The following is a 20,144-nucleotide window of genomic DNA, read 5'->3' as shown; positions in this document are numbered from 1 at the left end:
ATTTAGTGTTTAGGATTTATCCAAGGGTTTAGAGTATATCCAAGAATTTAGGGTTTTAGGGTTTGGATTTTTACCCAAGGGTTTAAGTTTTGTCCAAGGGTTTAGGGTATAGTGTTTAATGTTTATGATTTACTCTTTTGTGACGGTTTTAAATTGTTAAAAATTTTCATCTTTTGGAGCTACTAATATTTTTCATTTATTTAAAAAACTTAACACAAATTACTATTATTTTATTTATTATATTTTAAAAAACTGTACATTAATTGGCAAACTATGATTAGTTGGTAATTCACCCAAAAAAATTCATGAATAAAATATTAAACTATGAAACATTCCCATATAAAATAAAATTGTGGTAGTTAAAGATAATCGATGAATTAAAAGAATGTTTACATTTTTATTTTCTCAAAAAAAAAGGTTTACGATGAGAGAGAGAGAGAGAGAGAGAGAGAGAGAGAGAGATTTATTGTTTGTTTAGCATATATCCAAGTTTAGGGTTTAGTGTTTGGATTTTTACCCATGGGTTTAAGCTTTGTCCATGGGTTTAGGGTATAGTGTTTAGTGTTTATGATTTAATTTTTTGTGACGGTTTTAAAATTGTTAAAAAATTTCATCTTTTTGCAGCTAATAATATTTTTCTTTTATTTTAAAAACTTAACACAAATTATTATTATTTTATTTATTATATTTAAAAATTGTACATTAATTGACAAACTATGATTAGTTGGTAATTCACCCAAGAAAATTCATGATAAAATATTAAACTATGAAACATTTCCATATAAATAAAAATTGTGGTAGTTGAAAGATAATCTATGAATTAAAAGAATGTTTACATTTTTATATTTTTCAAAGAAAAAAAGGTTTACGATGAAGAGGATACCAAGAGAGAGAGAGAGAGAGAGAGAGAGAGAGAGAGAGAGAGAGAGAGAGAAGAGAGAGAGAGAGAGAGAGAGAGAGAGAGAGAGATTTAGTGTTTTGGGTATATCCAAGATTTTACAGTTTAGTGTTTAGGATTTATCCAAGGGTTTAGGGTATATCCAAGAATTTAGGGTTTAGTGTTTGGATTTTTTACCCAAGGGTTTAAGTTTTGTCCATGGGTTTAGGGTATAGTGTTTAATGTTTATGATTTACTCTTTTGTGACGGTTTTTAAAATTGTTTAAAAAATTTATCTTTTGGCAGCTACTAATTTTTCATTTATTTTAAAAACTTAACACAACTTATTATTATTTTATTATTTAATTTTTATAAAACTGTACATTAATTGACAAACTATGATTAGTTGGTAATTCACCCAAGAAAAATTCATGATAAAATATTAAACTAGGAAACATTCCCATATAAAACAAAATTGTGGTAGTTAAAAGATAATCGATGAATTAAAAGAATGTTTACATTTTTATATTTCTAAAAAAAAGGGTTTACGATGAGGGGGATACCAAGAGAGAGAGAGAGAGAGAGAGAGAGAGAGAGAGAGAGAGAGAGAGAGAGAGAGAAAGATAATAATTTAAACCTCAAAGTATATTGAATTAAGTAATGTCTAAAATGCTTATAGTTTTGAATCACAAAGACCGAATGGAGAACAAATTTAGTTTTAGTAATACATAAAACATATGAATCGTATTTGAATAATACATATTTATATTAATAACACATAAAACATCTGAAGAACAAATTTAGTTTTAATAATACATCAAACATTTGATTAGACATTAATAATATTTATACATAAAACATAAGAATCGTATTAATGCCCGTGTGGGGGCATTAATACGATTCATATGTTTAAAATAAAAAATATGTTAAAATCTTAATCTTATTTTTTAAATACTCATCAATACTGATAAAATCTGAAAGAGAGAGAGAGAGAGAGAGAGAGAGAGAGAGAGAGAGAGAGAGAGAGAGCCATAGAGAGAGAGAGAGAGAGAGAGAGAGAAAGCCATAGAGAGATAAATAAAATGAGTTCGAGAGTAAGATGCAAAGAAAGAAATATAGAACAAGTTTGATTACACAAAAATTTACATACATAATAAATTTATTATATATTAATAATATTTATACATAAAACCTATGCAAAGAGTGTGATTACACAAATATTTACGTACATATAATTTGATTAGATATTAATAATATTTATCTTACTCGAATTAGATATTATACACAAAATCAGTTCTTCTTACATGGTTCAAAGAATACAGCCAAGTTCTGTGGAATCCTTACATGTTTGAAGTCAATGACCTACGAGAAAGGTATGTTATTATACAAAAATCATGCATATGAAAATCAAATTGTATAATAATAATTATATCTTTATATGCAAGTTCTTGCAAATGAATCAGAGTAAGATAAATCACACCGGTGATATGTATAAACTATTGAGACTATGGAAAAAGAAGTTTATGGACAAGCTTTTCAAACTTCAACAGTTAAGGATTTGTATAGACATCGAGCCATTCTCACTCCCACAAATGATGAATTGGATAAAATAAATGATTACATGCTTTCGCAGTTGCCAGGTAACATGTTTTGTGTTTACTCTTATGTTCCAGTAAATATTTACATGTCACTCAAGTAAAGGATTTATATATGTTTCTATCTCAGTGACGTCTATACCGTAAAATCAGCACCACCGAGATTAAACACAAAAAACACACACAAACCCCAAATTCCAAACTATATTTATATACTTTCTAATATTTTCGAAAAATTATTGATCTAACCATCTCATCCCGCGCAAGGCGCGGGTTACTACCTAGTTGTGAATGTATTATATAACCAAGAGTCGAGAGAGTTGCAGATTGTGAAGCTCTCCTCCAACATTTATGAGTAAAAATCTTACAAACTAAAATTTATTTCATTTCATCTTATATATTTTGTTTTCACAATAAAGCTCCATTTAGCTGTTTTCCTTTTTGTACTTGTTTTCTTCTTCACTAAAGCTCATTTCTGCATAAATCTATTCTTGATTTGGTTTCTATGACTTGCACACTACTACTGCAAGAAAATGAAAGATGGATTCTCCACAAGTTCCTCCGCAGGTTTCACTTGGGAAAAGTCCTTATCTTGCATCGAAGTTGAAAAGTCATCGATCAACAAGGACCTGTTGCTGCAGGAGGCCAAAAAAGGACACGGTATTGTTTAGTTTAAGGTCACCGTGACTTTTGTATTCATAGCAGCAAACGAGATTCAAAGTCATACTTGCCTAGAATCATCTTTTAACAAGAAGTCACTGATGTCACTCATAACTTCTCTCATGCTTTCGGTGACCTGTTTTATCAGAAACGCTTACCTTTTGATCAACACTTTCGATGTTGTAGATTTCATCCTTGTACAGAGTACACAGTCTGAAATGCTGCTGTATACTAAGGATCTGAATCAAGTGAAAACATTGGTGTCACGCATAACCACAAACTCAAAGCTCAACAAATGAGTTGGTTGATAGACAGAGACTTACTGGACACAGATCATTTGCAATATCTTCTTGTGGATGAGCTGTTGATGTGAGATAATGCAAACTCTTACTTAAATGCAAAGTAAAATTAAAGTTGATTTGCTTAGAGGATGTTTCACAAATTCAAAACAAGTTTACAACATACCAAGAATCCAACAGCTTGTCTGGTATGTTTTAGTTTAACACAGGTGAGACAGTGTGTAACACATTGACAACAACAACAAAACAAGAAAAGGGAAACTAATACCTCCACATTTGTCTCGGAGCACCATTTCTCCAACTTATCTAAACCAAATTTACATACTCTCCATTGATAAATGAACAGTTATCTCGTCCAGTGACAAGGCTGCAGATCAGAAAAGAAGAGGATGATCAAAGTCTGCTTATCATAGAGATTCATACTCCACAATAACAAAAAAAAAAATCCCTCACCTATTAAATAGTTGGACATTGATGAGTGAGAAAGCCTGGGAGAATAGAGTCTGGATAAGAACCGGAGGAACCTGTAACAAGAATAAGCTAATAAGAAGAATCTCTTGACATTTATAGAGAGATAAAGAGTGGAAAATATTTGCACATATAAAGTTATCTTTGAGTATGCTTAGCAGTGCTTCTAAGGCTTCAGTAATCCCTTGCCAGTGTTTAGCGCGCAGTGCTACCAGATATTAGTTAATTCCCCTTATACCTGATTGGTGCCTAGAGAGAGAGAGAGAGAGATTCTTTCATGTCAGCTCACAACACATACATACAAAGGCAAGATGCAAAGTTAGAGAAGCATTGTTGATGATGGTAAATGCCGGTACAGGCTTCCCCTGACTGAATCCAACACTTTTTGTGACACAGTTGATCAGCGCATCCACATCCTCCTCTACCAAGAACAAGAGTCAAATTCAATCTCTCTTCAACCAAAGACTAAAAGCACATAAAAGGAGTAATTTAACTAAACAACTTTACATGTCGAGGATCAAAACGGGATCCCCTCGGTTCTTGAATCCTTGCTGGTGTGGTAAACATAGTTCCCTGCAGAGACGGATTTTCTTCGCTAGGATGGTGGACATTTTGCACGTTCTGCGCGAACAAGAAGAACTGTATTATTGTAATTTGGATGATAGATTGACAGAGTCATTTCTCTATATATGTCTGTCTACCTTTACTGGAGTAGAAGGGAAACGTCCTGATGCTCTCTCCACTATCTAAGCTCATCTTCCATGTGAAATGCTTAAATAAGGCTCACCATCTTAAGCTCTCGCAAGTTCTTTACGGGCTAGCCTTACTCTCCATGCACTTTGTGTATCTAGGCCAGGAATCTACGGCAACGGATCTGGTATACGTAATGAAAAATTAATCTCAGGAGAAATATGGAGGGATGAGAAAAGCAGAGTTCGCCACCTGAATAACAAGTGTGGCCTTGGTCTTCCTTCCTAGTACATTGCGAGCAGCCATACAACGCAAACATGACTGAACTGTAACCACAGCTTCTATGTAAGTTCGCCTATCAAGGTAGATCCGCAACGCTTTCTGGATCTTCAAAGCAGCCGCTTCTTTTCTGCGCATGTCCTCAAATATATGTCGAGGAAGTTGACCCTACTGTAAATGATGGATAACAAAGCAAATAGTAAATGCAACAGTCCATTTACTATTTATTGCAGCTTTGATGAGAAGGTAGGAGCGGAATTTCCACTGTATATAATTCTGGCTGCTCTTCCTAAGACCTCAGTCCTCCGAGCATCTAACTCAGCCATCTGGAGGAGAACCTTCGTCTTTCCGATCTTCAAAAACAAGAACAATTAAGCTCCACGTTGAAGCACGATATATATATCAAACAAGCATTCATCAAAGTTCACATGCTTGACCAAATGAGTACCTGGTATCCTTCGAGTCCAACTGCCTCCAGAAGTTTCTTGCAGGCTGTTTTCTCATCATAACTAAGGGAACAAACCAAAAGTCAGAACGTTTAGTTAAGGTTTCAACCTCTGAGTTGAGAGTGTTCAAACCTCTTATCCAGAGTAAGAGAAGCTAGGATACTAAATCTGTCCAGGAATTCATCAAAATGTTTTCGTGTAGGGTATCCAGGACGACAAATCTCGATTGCTTCAATCATACCCTGTAAAATGCACAGAATATTAACAAACAAAGTGTTCATTCAGGCAAACCAAAAGAATGTAAGTGAATATCACCCCACAACGTAGCTGTTGCAGAACATTTTGGTTCTCAAAGATAGAAGGCTTCAGAAGATTATTGGGCTTAAACGCAACAAAGATTATTGATCAATTAACAAAAGAAACTATTTTTTTTTCTCTTTGTGGTCCACATTAAATTTTGGTTTATTTCACAGTCTACCGTAAAATCACAGCTTTAATATCATGTGCATCCATGGTTCGGCCCATATGTTACTCAAGTGAGTTAAATCGTCTTTAAAGTTGGCTAGAATGCGTCTTATTTTATGCTTTAGCATGAGCCTTGGACCATAAAAAGAAAGATTTAAGTTCAGAGTCAATTTTATAGTTTGTAATTACATTATAAATCACTTATTACTATTCAGACACTTTTTTCTAATTGATTCACTCAAAAACTAACTAAAAAATCTAATACTCAATATCTATTATACTTAATAAAATAAGATGGATCCCATATAATTTTCTTCTTTATCTTCTTCCTCTTAAAATTCACTATTTTCTGTAAAAGCAAATATATTTCAATTTTTTTTGCTAAATATCTTAAATTTAATCATTGTTTCCATTATTTTATCTATCTTTTAAGATATATGAAGCTGCATCTCTAATGTTAATGGCAAAGATAATTTGAAGCTTCAACCGTGGTGTCTCTGTCTTATCATGTGGATGTACTCTGTTCTTACTCCTAAACTGCCGGCGAGCCACATGTAAGCTCGATCTCCAAGCCGTCGTGTTCGTCTTTCTCATGGTCTCATACGGCGAATGTGGTCCGTTGCGTTCTCACTTAGAGTCAATTCTCAGTGTTTTGTTCTAAGGATATTGGTATAAACAGTGTGAACCAGAATTATAAGTACAACACTGGAAATCTTTAATTAATCACTAATAAAATATACATACAAAACAGAAAAATTAGACTTATTTAAAGGAAAATTGTATAATACATAAAATTATGTATGTAGATATATAATGGAAATTTATTTTCTCGGTCTCGTTGTGGCATAGTCCAAATAACAACAACATACCAGAAATATTCTGAATTTTCTGATTCCAAAGTTTACTCTGCCATCATAAGAAAGCTTGAAAATTCTCATTTTTTATTCATATGGTGTACTTATAATTAAAACTTATGTAATTATACAATATTTTTATTTAAATTTCTCTTCTCTAACAATTATAAATACAATAACAACTAAGTTTTCCACCAGCTTTGGAATTTTTAAGACATTTTCCAACTCCATTGTACCCCGAAGAACATGCTAGACCACAATCAGAAGACTGACAATAATTTTGTTCATCGATGATCATAGTGCAAAATTTATTGGGATTTTCCTTAGTTTCCTGAGCCACCGTAAATACTACAAAAGTAATATATTATGGATTATGATATGAGATAGTGTATATGTGTGTATGCATAGATATTTCATGTATAGTTATTGTAAAATTTTCAAATTAGATATTATTGAGAATATAAAAATAAAATTACCTGAAAACACAAACATGAACATGAAGAAATACGAACACAGTAATTTGGCCATGGTTAAAATCGAAACAACAAAAATTAATATTTTGTGAATCTGAGATAATAAGAGAACTTTTTATTTGCTTTGATTTTATTTTATATAAATAATTGTGTTCTATGCTTGTGTTTATATAAATATGGTACATAAAACTTCAATATATAAAAAATATTTATTACCTTATTAATATGAAATACCATATCGTCATGTTAGTTCAGGTCCACCAACATTTGCCAATTCATCCTATTTTTTTAGATTAGATATGTTTTTACAGTAATAAATCTTCAATATATAGAAAAGAATTATTACCTTGCTATTATGAAATACCATATTGTCATGTTAGCTCAGGTCAACCAATATTTGCTAATTCATCTTTTTTTAAGGAATCATTAGATTTTCATCCGCATTTTCAAAGTGGAATATATGTTTGATTGATTTCTTTTTACAAAATTTGAATTTAAAATATTTAAAAATGTTCACATAGATTCTTTAAAAAAATTATTTATTTTTAACAAATAAGTTATACAGTATAACATGTCTTTTTAAAAAAAAAAAAAACAGTATAACATATCTAACTGTCATTTTTGTATAAATTTAAATTTGACTAACATAGAAAAACAAATAAAATATATATGTGGTATATCTTTCTACTGGTTCTCACGCATAACTTGAGGATCAATGTGATTTCTTATGTTTGTACTTTGTATTATTTTGTTCAAGTTAACAGAAAACAAACCACTTCCTGTAAATAGTAATGTAACCGCCTCTTTTTTCGGAATGACTAATTGCCTCCCCCACCCTTTTAGTAATCTTTAGATGCATTTATTCTATTTTTATATAATTAGAGGTAGATCTAATGGCACAAAAGTAATATTTCATGGAATTGCAAGGATAAATGTTTACAATGATCCTCGTTTAATAGAATAGATTATATTTATTTACTAAGATTACTATTTTTATTTTTATTTTTATTTTTCTATTATTTTTGTGGAAACACCATTTATAAAGATTAAATGGTAGTTGATATTGAGTCGTTCCAAAGACACTTCTGCTCTGACTATTTACTATCATATATATATGAGTGCATAATGTTTTGAGACACTTTTTATTTCTTTTAACACGTTCACACACAATTTGTTGGAGAGACAAACCAAATGTCAGAACGTTTAGTTAAGGTTTCAACCTCTAGGTTGAGAGAGTTCAAACCTCTTATCCAGAGTAAGAGAAGCTAGGATACTAAATCTGTCCAGGAATTCATCAAAATGTTTTCATATAGGGTATCCAGCACGAAAAATCTCGATTGCTTCCATCATACCCTGTAAAATGCACAGAAAATTAACAAACAAAGTGTTCATTCAGGCAAACCAAAAGAATGTAAGTGAATCTCACCCCACAACGTAGCTGTTGCAGAACATTTTGGTTCTCAAAGATAGAAGGCTTCATAAGATTATTAGGCTTAACGCAACGAAGATTATTGATCAATTAACAAAAGAAACTACTTTTTTTCTCTTTTTGGTCCACATTAAATTTTGGTTTTTTCACAATCTACCGCAAAATCACAGCTTTAACATCATGTGCATCCATGGTTCGGCCCATATGTTACTCAAGTGAGTTAAATCGTCTCTAAAGTTGGCAAGAATGTGTCTTATTTTATGCTTTAGCATGAGCGTTTGGACCACAAAAAGAAATATTTACGTTCAGAGTCAATTTTATAGTTTGTAATTACACTATGAGTCTCTTATTACTATTCAGACTCTTTTTTTTCTAATTGATTCACTCAAAAACTAACTAAAAAAAACTAATACTCAATATCCATTACACTAACTAAAATAAGGTGGGTCCCATATAATTTTCTTCTTTATCTTCTTCCTCCCAAATTCACTATTTTCTGTAAAAGCAAATCTGTGTCTTCAATTCTTTTGTTTAAAATATCTTAAATTTAATCATTGTTTCCATTATTTTATCTATCTTTTAAGATATGTAAAGCTGCATCTCTAGTTGGTGGCTCAGTAGTGATGTATACAATGAGGACGTTAATGGCAGAGATCATTTGAAGCTTCAACCGTGGTGTCTCTGTCTTTTCATGTGGATGTGCTCTGTTCTTGCTCCTAAACTGCCAGCGAGCCACATGCAAGCTCGATCTCCAAGCCGTCGTGTTCGTCTTCCTCATGGTCTCATACGGCGAATGTGGTCCGTTGCGTTCTCAATTAGACTCAATCCTCCGCGTCTTGTTCTAGGGATATTGGTATAAACAATGTGAACCAGAAGTATAAATACAACACTGGAAAACTTTAATTAATCACTAATAAAATAGACAATAAAATATACATACAAAACTGAAAAATTAGACTTATATAAAGGAAAATTTTATAACACATAAAATTATGTGTAGATATATAATGGAAATTTATTTTCTCGGTCTCGTTGTGGCATAGTTCAAATAATAACAACATGCCAGAAATATTCTGAATTTTCTGATTCCAAAGTTTACTCATCATAAGAAAGCTTGAAAATTCTCAACTTTTATTTATATTGATTAAAAACTTATGTAATTATACAATATTTTTATTTAAATTTCTCTTCTCTAACAATTATAAGTACAATAACAACTAAGTTTTCCACCAGCTTTGGAATTTTTAAGACATTTTCCAACTCCATTGTACCCCGAATAACATGCTAGACCACAATCAGAAGACTGACAATAATTTTGTTTATCGATGATCATAGTGCAAAATTTATTGAGATTTCCCTTAGGTTCCTGAGCCACCGTAAATACTACAAAAGTAATATATTATGGATTATGATATGAGATAGTGTATATGTGTGTATGCATAGATATTTCATGTATAGTTATTGTAAAATTTTCAAATTAGATATTATTGAGAATAGAAAAATAAAATTACCTGAAAACACAAACATGAACATGAAGAAATACGAACACAATAATTTGGCTATGGTTAAAATCAGAACAACCAAAATTAATATTTTGTGAATCTGAGATAATAAGAGAATTTTTAATTTTCTTTGATTTTATCTTATTATATAAAGCTTGATTTTTCAAAGTTATTAATTAACATGATCGCGACATATGTCAGTTATATATTAAAGATTATGACATTTGTTAATATATCTCATAATTAAAGTTATATATAATAAGATAATAACAAAAAGGAATTTGTTAAAAGTAATTATTTATAATAGTAATTGTTCCATTTTTAAATCATAAACAAAAGATTATTGCAAAAGATGATAAGATAGTGATTTTCCTTCTAATATTGTTAAATGTGTTTAAATATATATAATGATTAAAAATATATATACTTAGATAATAAAAACGAATTTAAGATAAAATTTAAAAATTATTAAATAAAAAAATTATTTAATAGTAATTTTGTTTAGATATTTTCCTTTTCACAAAACTTTTAAAAAAACTGAAAATAATTAATTAGTAACTTTGAAGAACCTTGGTTCTTCAAAGTTATTAATTAACATGATTGCGACATATGTTATTTATATATTAAAGATTATGACATGTGTTAATCTATCCCATAATTAAATTTATACAATAAGATAATAACAAAAAAGAATTTGTTAAAAGTAATTATTAATAATAGTAAATTTCCCATTTTTAAATCATAAACAAAAGATTATTGCAAAAGATAATTTGATAGTGATTTTCCTTCTAATATTGTTAAATGTTTTTAAATATGTATAATGATTAAAAATATATATACTTAGATAATAAAAACGAATTTAAGATAAAATTTAAAAATGATTTAATAATAAAATTATTTAATAGTAATTTTGTTTAGATATTTTCCTTTTCACAAAACTAAAAAATTGAAAATAATTAATTAGTAACTTTGAAGTACCAAACTTTATATAATAAGATATATATTACGATAATAATAAATGATCTTGGTTAAAAATTAATTATAAATATTATTTAATCGTAATTGTCGTTTTTAAAAATTTTAAACAAAATATAATTGCAAAATATGATTTGATAATAATTTTCCTTTTAATATTTTGACAATATAAAACTTGATTCTTCGAAGTTAATAATTAACATGATCATAAAATGATAATTATATATTTAATATTGTGACATGTGTTAATCTATCTCATGATTAAAAATTATATATAATAAGATAATAAAAACGAATTTTGTTAAAAAGTAATTTTTATTAATAGTATTTTTTCATTTTAAAATCCTAAACAAAAGATAATTGCAAAATATTATTTGTTAGTAAGTTTCCTTATAATATTGTTTAATGTGTTTAAATATATATAATGATTAGAGATATATATACTTAGATAATAAAAACGAATTTTAAAAATATAAATTATTTAATAGTAATTTTTTTAGAAATTTTCTTTTTCAATATCCTTAACAAAAAAGATTTGAAAATAATTTATTTAATACTAATTTTCCTTTTTCGATCAACAATCTCAATGAAATAGAAATATAAATGATTATATTGAGTTTGGTTTTTAAAAGTTTCTAATTAATTTGATTGTGGTGCATGACAGTTATATATTTAAAAAATTGTGATATGTGATAAACTATCTCATAAATAAAAAATATATACTATGATAATAATAAATGATTTTGGTTAAAATTAATTATAAATACTATTTAGTGGTAATTTTCCATTTTTAAAAATCTTAAACAAATATTGTAAAGTTAGAATATCTCATGATTAAAAATATATATACTAACAGTATCAAAAACTACTTTTGAAAAAAAAATTATTTAATACTAATTTTTTAAAAATTTATTTAATAATAATTTTTCTAGAAAAGTTCTTTTAAAAAATCCTAAACAAAAAATATTTGTAAAATGATTTAGTTAATACTAATTTTCCTTTTCTATAATCCTAAGGAAAAGACATTGTAAAAGATTATTTGTTTAGTAATTTTCTTCTTAAATTTTTTACATGTGTTCAAATATCTCATGATTAATAAAATATATAATAAGATAATAATAATATTTTTTTTTAAAAAGTAATCTTAAAATTATTTAATAGTATATATCTCTAGTTTTTATTCTTAAAATTTAAACAAAATTATTTCTCAAACAATTTATTTAACACTAATTTTATTTCTCAAAAATTCAAAAGAAAATATAACTGTAAAAATTATTTAGTAGTAATTGTCCTTTTATATAATCTTAAACATAAGAAAATTGTAAAAAAGTTTTTAATAGTATTTTTCCTTTCTTCAAGTCCAAATAAAAAAAATATTTGTAGAATAATTATTTCAATATTTTTTTATAAATAATCAACTTTCCTATTTAAAAAGTTAATTTTCTTTTTAAAATCCAAAACAAAAGGAACTACAATTATTCACATCAATATATATATATATATATATATATATATATATATATGATTAAGCTCTCTTATATTTTGTCACTTCTTATATTTTGATACCAAATATAATAAGAGATAAATGAAAAATAATAGGTGAGTATTTCTTCATGTTCTCTCTCATATATATATCATGGTCTTCACATTAAACTGCTGTTGATTTTCTTTTAAAATTATAATTGTCATGCTGTCGTACGTTAGTTATTGTCACAGTTATACTTAGTTGTTTGCACATATAGATGTTATACGGTTGCACGTAAGTTAATGGGAGAAGTTAATGTGACTATTATACTTATGTATGATTGTGTTTATGTGTGTTTGTTCTTATCGAAATATAAAATTAGTTATGATATTGCAGGTCATACTACTAAAGAATTTAAATTAAAAAAGGACTTTGCAATGGAACAAACACTAATTACTGAAGTAGAAATCCTAACCGAAAATTATGTGGAAAAATGGATTTCTCCTTGCCTTGCCATTATATTGCTTTTGCATTGCCATTATATTGCTTTTGCCTTGCCATTATATTGCTTTTGTCTTGCCAATTTGGCCAACGTTTGCTTTTGCCTTGCCATTATATTGCTTTTGCCTTGCATGAACCATGCAGCCCGTTTGCGATGCATCGGCCTTGCCATTATATTGCTTTTGCCTTGCCATTTTGGCCATCATTTGTTTTTGCCTTGCCATTATATTGCTTTTGCCTTACATGAACCATGCAGCCCGTTTGCGATGCATCGGCCTTGCCATTATATTGCTTTTATCTTGCCATTATATTGCTATTGCCTTGCCGCAAACCTGCTGTTTGCTTTTCCCTTGCCTTGCCATTATATTGCTTTTCGAAAAGCTGGGTGGGATTTTATTAACGATTTTCGTCTTTGAAGTTTCATCAAGTTTGTAGTTTTACAAAAACCTTCAAAGTTATACTTTTGTATTTTTTTGCTAATTTCTTAGTTTTACTGCACATAGATAAACAATTTTATGGTTATAGCAACTATATAATGTTTCTTAGATGAATTTATTGTGTGTCTATATACAAATATCATTGATTCCATGATTTATAAAAGTTTTCATAACACACTAAGTAAAGTTTAGGAAAACAACTATAAAAGAGTCTTGTGTTTCCTTCCCGCGAATAAGAAACAACAAAATTCCAAAATAAAAGAATTATTCTCATTTAAATTTTATTATTTTAATATTTTAGTCAATACTAAATTTAGATTTCTAACTATAAATTATGATATCAAATTATTTAAAGTTTTTATAATTTTTATAATAGCTCAAAGTAAATAAAAAGATAATTGTATTGTTTTTTTAGCCATTGATTGATTTAGATCAAAGGTCCAAAATCACTCTTCTATCTATCCTCACCCTTTCTTCTTATTGGTTGATTTGTTTATGGCATGGATCCCACTAAATCAATGGCTCACAACCACTCATTAATCTCATCCAGTGGACACAATTAAACAGATTATTATTTTAATTATTTTCTTCTTGTTTCTTTCATCGTGTTCTTCTTTCCACAGATCTCTATCTTTTCCCTTCCTCACATATCTCTTTTTCTCTACTCACAGAAACACATCACCGCCTCTGCTCACATATCCATCGTTACTCTCTCCCGTCTCCGGAGACAAAACATCGTCACATGTCTCCATCTCCACCTTGTTTCAGTTGGAATCTTCTCTCTCTCTCTCTCTCTCTCTCTCTCTCTCTCTCTCTCTCTCTCTCTCTCTATTCTCTCTCTCTCTCTCTCTCTCTCTCTCTCTCTCTCTCTCTCTCTCTCTCTCTCTCTCTCTCTCTCTCTCTCTCTCTCTCTCTCTCTCTCTCTCTCTCTCTCTCTTTTTAATTATGGTTTTGTCACTTTTTTGGTATAGAAAGTTTGAATCTTTTTGTGTCTGTGTTTTGAAATCTGGGTTTCAGGTATAAACAGAAGATGAAGAACATCAGGAGACAGAGAGAAGAGAGAAGAGCAAAGTCGGAGATCTGTAGTTATGGAGATGGGGCTATGACGACCATGAAAGGAGAAGAGAGCAGAGGCTTAAAGTTAGGTTTTTGGAAACTGGGTTTCATAGATGGAGGTTGTACGGCGGAGGAGGCATAGCGGGGGAGGCAGTGCGGAGGAGGCGGTGCAAAGGAGTTAGGGTGTTTTAGATTTTGTTTTAAACCAAAATAAGTTGTAAACTGATTTTTTAATATAAACCAAAATCATTTATAAACCAGTTTAATTTATGTATTGAAATCAGTTGTAAGCAAATTTTTAATATTATACCAAGTTAAATCTCAAAATTAATAATAATAACCAATTTTAAATTTTATTTTATTTTTATCAGTAATCAATATTAATTTTAATTTTAATCTTCATAGCATTGTAATCTGGTTTAATTTATAAAGCAAAAATATTTGTAATCTGGTTTAATTTTAATCTTATATTTGTCTTTAGCTTGCCATTAACTTGCCAATTATGAAGGGTAGCGCTGGTATTTTGAGAAAATATGACTAGTTACAAGAATTTCCTTTTAGGGGGTACCAACTCCACAATGTATCTTGTAAGTGTAGCATATTCATGCATTTTCTCTTTTATTTATAAAATAAGTTTTATACCAACATATGTGAAATGGCATTTCAAACTGACTATACAAGTTTGCTATCCAATGACTATTGACAAGAGTTAAAGTTAAAACTTAAAAAGTTAGTCTATATTTTGCCGAGTCCAGTCTTATAGTTATATGTTGCACTATCAAAAATCACTACAACTAAAGAGCTTCAGATTATTAAAACATAGCGACAATAGTATTCTACAAAATATTTTATATCAAGAAGTTTTCAATAATATATGATATATAGAAAAATAGGTTAAAGTCACACAACGGATGCTAACATAATCAAATTTGATTTTTTTATTTAGCAGTATATTTGATATTTAGCTGATTATCAATAATACATATTAATTGGTGTTGTGTAACATTAATATTTTGAATAGTGTTGTTTTTAATTTGTCTTAAACAATATAAAAAATATAGAGAGTAACACTTATATATGTTTCATTTAACTACAACTAATATTATTTTGAAAATAATTAGAAGTGAAGTATTTGTTAAAAAACTTATGTATAATATTTAAAACTGTGATTATTGAAAAAGAAATACTAATCAAAATTTATGGAAGAAAACATATTATTATTACTAAAATAACTCACCAATATATACTGAAAAATCCAAGAACTAATGTGAAAAAGATTTTTTATTCTTTTTATGTGTTCGTAAAATTAAAACATCAAATAAAATCTGTGCAACACACAGATCCATATCTAGTTTTATATAAATAATTCTATGTTTGTGTTTATATAAAGATGGTACATAAAGCTTCAATATATAAAAAATATTTATTACCTTGCTATTATGAAATACCATATTTGCCAATTCATCCTATTTTTTAGATTAGATATGCTTTTACAGTAATAAATCTTCAATATATAGAAAAGATTTATTACCTTGCTATTATGAAATACCATGCCATCATGTTAGTTCAGGTCAACCAATATTTGCCAATTCATCCTTTTTATAAGGAATCATTAGATTTATCCGCATTTTCAAAGTGGGATATATGTTTGGTTGATTTCTTTTTACAAAATTTGAATTTAAAATATTTAAAAAATTTCACATAGATTCTTTAAAAAAAGATTATTTATTTTTAACAAATAAGTTATACAGTATAACATATCTTTTTTTGTTTAAAAAAAACAGTATAACATATCTGAACTGTCATTTTTGTATAAAATTTGACCAACATAGAAAACAAGAATAGACTTTGTGGTCAAGTGGTAGTGGACAGGTCTGAGATGCTAACACATTTTAAGTTCGATCCTCCTGCTTTGCGAAACTAAGTCACATTGTTCTGTTCACCTAATGCGGATATGAATCCATTCTTTAAGACCCATTTGAATGTTCTGGAAAAAGAGTTTATCCGGGGGCTTACGACTCCCCTGGATTCAACAATATTAGAAAAATTTCTTTCTCAAAAACATAAAATAGGGTTCTTTTTCTCCTGGGCGTGTCAGCTCGGATGCCATGTCACCAAATAGGGGCTCTGCGGTGTCGACACGTCGGATCCACACCGTTTCACTAAAGCTTCGTGTTGGGCTTCGTCGCGCGCTTCTTCTTCAGCCCATTGAGACAGTCTCCTGCGGAAGACCTAATCAAAAGCTCTCCTTCGTGTTCTTTGTTCGTCTTCGATCTGCGCTGAGAGTATCGAGATATCTCCCACTACGAATCAACCTATTGTGCTGTTCGTCTGCTAGATTGTGTATAAATATGGTGCACTGGAGATTTATCTGATTATCTAAACCAACAATGGAATTTCGTGTTGGTTCTGTGAGACGAATCTCTGGATCCAAACACGTTTTTGATCTACAATCAGATCGAGTCCAGACATAGAAACAAGCTCCAGGAAGAGAAAGTTGATCCGACATGGTAATGGCAACGAGTCTACAGCTTCGTCGTCAACAAATTCCAAACCAAAGGTTTTTATTTCACAATCTCTCCTCTTGCCTTTGACTATAAAAACTGTTTTTCTTTATGGATCGTGAACCGAATGTATGATGGAATTTGAGTTTTAGTTTAATGAAAGATATTCTCTTGATATGTTGATTTGGAGTTTATAATCAGGTTTCAGGAGAGATTGTAGGATCTAAGAGAAGCAAGCAGGATTACATTCATGTTAATACAAAAGTGTGATGGTAAATTAACATAAGGACGATGCAAAGCATCTTGAGCCGCCCAAAGATTACATTCATGTTAGAGCTAGAAAGGGTCAGACAAGCAACAGATAGCCACAGTCTCGCTGAAAGAGTACTAACACCTTCGAGAAAAGTGTTTATGTTTGTGCTTGGTTGTCAGGCAATAAGAGAAAAAATCAGCGAGAGGATGACTTTACTTCAAGATCTTATTCCTGGTAGAAATCAGACAACAGAGGAAGCAATTATGCTTAATATATGCAGTCCTTGCAGCGACAAGATGAGGTATAACCCGGTATTCTATGAAATATTGCTTGAAAATTTGATTTAAACTCTTCTTAAGATCTGAAACATTTGGTTTGGTTTTCTTCAGTTCTTGACCATGAAACTGGCTATTATATTTATAAATCCAAGGATTGTAACCCTATAATGCACAGAGGTAAAAGAAAATATGCTTTTTGGAGCTGCGATAATACAATCTTGCTATTAATGTACTGTATCAGTAATGTGTTGCATCTCATGTATGTATGTATAGATGATTATACCGTGAGAGTCGTTAACGCAGTCTCTTTAAACAATAGCTTGCTCAGAGCAAAGACTCCATCAAGATACTATTCTCTTGCCAAGAACATGCCTAGATTCTCAGCCACACAATTGCCCTCAAGCGATGGATTTGTTCAACCTAAGGTAATTAGTACTTAATATCATAGATTCTGGAGATGCATTGTCAACCCCACGTACTCAAATCTTTTTTCTGTATTCTGATGTGATTTTCAGACATGGATTCTGGGAAAATGATCTGCAAAGCTTTTTTCAGATGAGTTTTGGAGATGTCCAACAACAGAGCAACAAAAACAATGGTAAGAGAAGATTTAGAGCCAGATTCTCTAATGAGAAACTTAAGAACCATTCTTCATGATAATAATCTTTTTTTTTTATGTTTTCAGGTTCTGAGCCAACACTACAGATGAAGATTAAGCCATGTGAAGAAGATGTTTTATTATATTTTATCTGCATATAGTTTGCATAATCCATTGGTTTACGGGAACACAACATAATCCCCGCAAAAGACAGCAGAGAGGTTTAACTTTTTATAAAACCAAACAAGGTTTGGAGTCCAAATGAGCAAAGCAAAAGCATGGCGAGGTTACTCTCAAACCCTTGCCAACAACCTGAATCCTTAGTTCAGACAGTCAACATGTTCCATCTATAACCTGTAGGAAAAGATGATTGAGTTGACCTGCTAAAATGTAATCAAACCATCGATATATGAAAGTAAATGAAATTCAAATTTTGTTTATGTTCATCTATTCTATTAATTCTGCAGTTTGTCCTATTCATAAAAGTTGTGGCCCCATTACTCTCTTATCTAATAGCACAATCTTTCTCCTCATCTATATTTTGAAACTAATTGTCATCTAACGAGGAGAATTTTCTGAGAAAAAAATATTCGACTTCTTCATTGCCGACAACAACAAATTGATCTACGGGTATTTCACAGTCTGATTTCCAGAATTCAATCTCGAAAAAACGTCATCTCTGCTCGAATTGATTCGTTGTCGTTTCCTTCTTTCCAATTCGGTATTTAAATACTTTACCGATTCTTCTCTTCCATATAGTGCTTTTGATATGTCAGAATAATATTAAAGTCCAACATTCATCAAAATACAGTACTTTTCATAGTTCAAGTGTCGACCTTTTCATACTTCACCGTATTACTTTGTTAGCTTTATTGTTTCGTTTCTAAAGAAAAGGCTTTAATGTTTCTTAGAAAAGGTATTTGGTATCTATTGATAGGTTCTTCAGGTATGGTTGTTAATCTATATCACATTGCAGTCACTAAATACAAAAGGTGAAGGTTTGAACTATAGTTCTGTAGGGGAGCATTGAAAAATTGTAGCTTTTGGATAGTTTATGTTCAAAACATCCATTTTAATCATGAATACCAAATAACTAATATAATTTTTTTTGTTATTTTAATTTCGATATTAATATTATTATAAGTATACTTATATTTATTTATATATTTGTATACTTATTCGGTTCTATTAATTTAGTAGTATGACCAATTTGATAATAGTTGAGTCCAATTTAAAAAATACATAGAACCTATATATAACTGTTAATTTATATGCCGAAATATAACTGTAACAACAACAAAGAAGTTATATAATGATAAATTTCTATTTTTTAGGAATGTCATATTTTTTGTATATCGAATTCTGTATCATGGAATTTATATTTTTATTTTAAAGGCCTATCTATATCGAACTCTTTATCATACTAATCTCAATTTTGAATTTTGTATATTTTTGCAGCTATATTTATAGGTTTAGAGATGTGAGATAAAAATTAAATATATCCTAGAGAAAAAATTAAATATTTAGAGATATAATTGGTTACAACCTGGATTTTATAAAAAAAAAATATTTCTTAAAAAATATAAAACAAAAAATATATCTGTCATTTTAAGGGTTGATCATAAATTTGGTTCAACTATTTGAAAAAATTGCGGGTTATGAGTATTTTATTTGGGGTGGGTGCGGATTGGTAGATTTTGGATTGCGGGTACCTGCCGACCTGGAAACTATTTTAAAAAATAAAAATTAAAAGAAAAGTAAACACTTTTTTTAAAATATGGTAATCTAAAAACAGTTTTAAATTTTAAAAATGTATTTTTTATTATAAATATATTTTTATATTTTTATAATAATTATATTAATAATTATTTAAAAAAACTATAACCCGCGGATAACCGCAAAATTAAATGGGGCGAATTATTTGTTTGCGGGTTTTGTCGGTCGTATTTTTTGACCAAAACAAAATTGAAACCTGCGGGTTGGCGGGTTCGACCGACAACCTACCCCTAACCGAGCATATACCGGATCAATTTTTAAATT

General features: G+C 29.7%; 2 protein-coding genes and 1 long non-coding RNA gene across 8 annotated transcripts; 1 reads left to right on the top strand and 2 right to left on the bottom strand.

Moving 5' to 3' along the window:
* Positions 1 to 3,530: 3,530 nt before the first annotated feature.
* On the bottom strand, positions 3,531 to 5,435 carry LOC108810703 (uncharacterized). Its single transcript, XR_001943163.2, has 7 exons — positions 5,317 to 5,435; positions 4,842 to 5,221; positions 4,601 to 4,773; positions 4,407 to 4,520; positions 4,030 to 4,318; positions 3,885 to 3,955; positions 3,531 to 3,798 (listed from the first exon to the last, which is right to left on the bottom strand). It is a non-coding gene; the product is annotated as an uncharacterized LOC108810703 (long non-coding RNA).
* Positions 5,436 to 9,727: 4,292 nt separating this feature from the next.
* On the bottom strand, positions 9,728 to 13,340 carry LOC108808116 (defensin-like protein 159). Its single transcript, XM_018580308.1, has 3 exons — positions 13,311 to 13,340; positions 10,047 to 10,137; positions 9,728 to 9,918 (listed from the first exon to the last, which is right to left on the bottom strand). The coding sequence occupies exons 1-3, from the start codon at positions 13,338 to 13,340 to the stop codon at positions 9,728 to 9,730; spliced, it is 312 nt and encodes a 103-aa protein (XP_018435810.1).
* A 3,328-nt stretch (positions 13,341 to 16,668) lies between these two features.
* Positions 16,669 to 18,548, top strand: LOC108806691 (transcription factor bHLH77-like). 6 transcript variants are annotated; one of them, XR_008934775.1, is made up of 6 exons: positions 16,674 to 17,320; positions 17,408 to 17,529; positions 17,618 to 17,683; positions 17,780 to 17,931; positions 18,022 to 18,104; positions 18,192 to 18,548. XR_008934775.1 is itself a non-coding variant. In XM_056986965.1 (5 exons), the coding sequence occupies exons 1-4, from the start codon at positions 17,267 to 17,269 to the stop codon at positions 18,040 to 18,042; spliced, it is 303 nt and encodes a 100-aa protein (XP_056842945.1). In that variant the 5' UTR covers positions 16,669 to 17,266; the 3' UTR covers positions 18,043 to 18,104; positions 18,192 to 18,548. The 6 variants fall into 6 exon arrangements, 3 of the variants coding, with proteins under 3 accessions (XP_056842945.1, XP_056842944.1, XP_056842946.1); XR_001942583.2 differs by having other exon boundaries at positions 16,675 to 17,031; positions 17,177 to 17,529; XM_056986965.1 differs by lacking the exon at positions 17,618 to 17,683 and having other exon boundaries at positions 16,669 to 17,320; positions 17,826 to 17,931.
* Positions 18,549 to 20,144: the final 1,596 nt, after the last annotated feature.

This window comes from Raphanus sativus, chromosome 6 (genome assembly GCF_000801105.2).
Source record: "Raphanus sativus cultivar WK10039 chromosome 6, ASM80110v3, whole genome shotgun sequence".
Taxonomy (NCBI): Eukaryota; Viridiplantae; Streptophyta; class Magnoliopsida; order Brassicales; family Brassicaceae; genus Raphanus; species Raphanus sativus.
This window is presented reverse-complemented; position numbering and strand designations above follow the sequence as displayed.

What these genes read in the sequence shown, in the direction of transcription:
- LOC108808116 (XM_018580308.1), bottom strand. Translation starts at nt 13,340, where the DNA reads ATGGCAAGGCAAGGGAAAAGCAAACAGCAG. An exon ending in AAGGGAAAAGCAAACAGCAG is followed by an intron (nt 10,138 to 13,310) that starts GTTTGCGGCAAG and finishes TTATTATCTCAG; the next exon opens with ATTCACAAAATATTAATTTT. An exon ending in GTTCATGTTTGTGTTTTCAG is followed by an intron (nt 9,919 to 10,046) that starts GTAATTTTATTT and finishes TTACTTTTGTAG; the next exon opens with TATTTACGGTGGCTCAGGAA.
- LOC108806691 (XM_056986964.1), top strand. Translation starts at nt 17,267, where the DNA reads ATGCAAAGCATCTTGAGCCGCCCAAAGATTACATTCATGTTAGAGCTA. An exon ending in CCTTGCAGCGACAAGATGAG is followed by an intron (nt 17,530 to 17,825) that starts GTATAACCCGGT and finishes TTTAAACAATAG; the next exon opens with CTTGCTCAGAGCAAAGACTC. An exon ending in ATGGATTTGTTCAACCTAAG is followed by an intron (nt 17,932 to 18,021) that starts GTAATTAGTACT and finishes TGTGATTTTCAG; the next exon opens with ACATGGATTCTGGGAAAATG.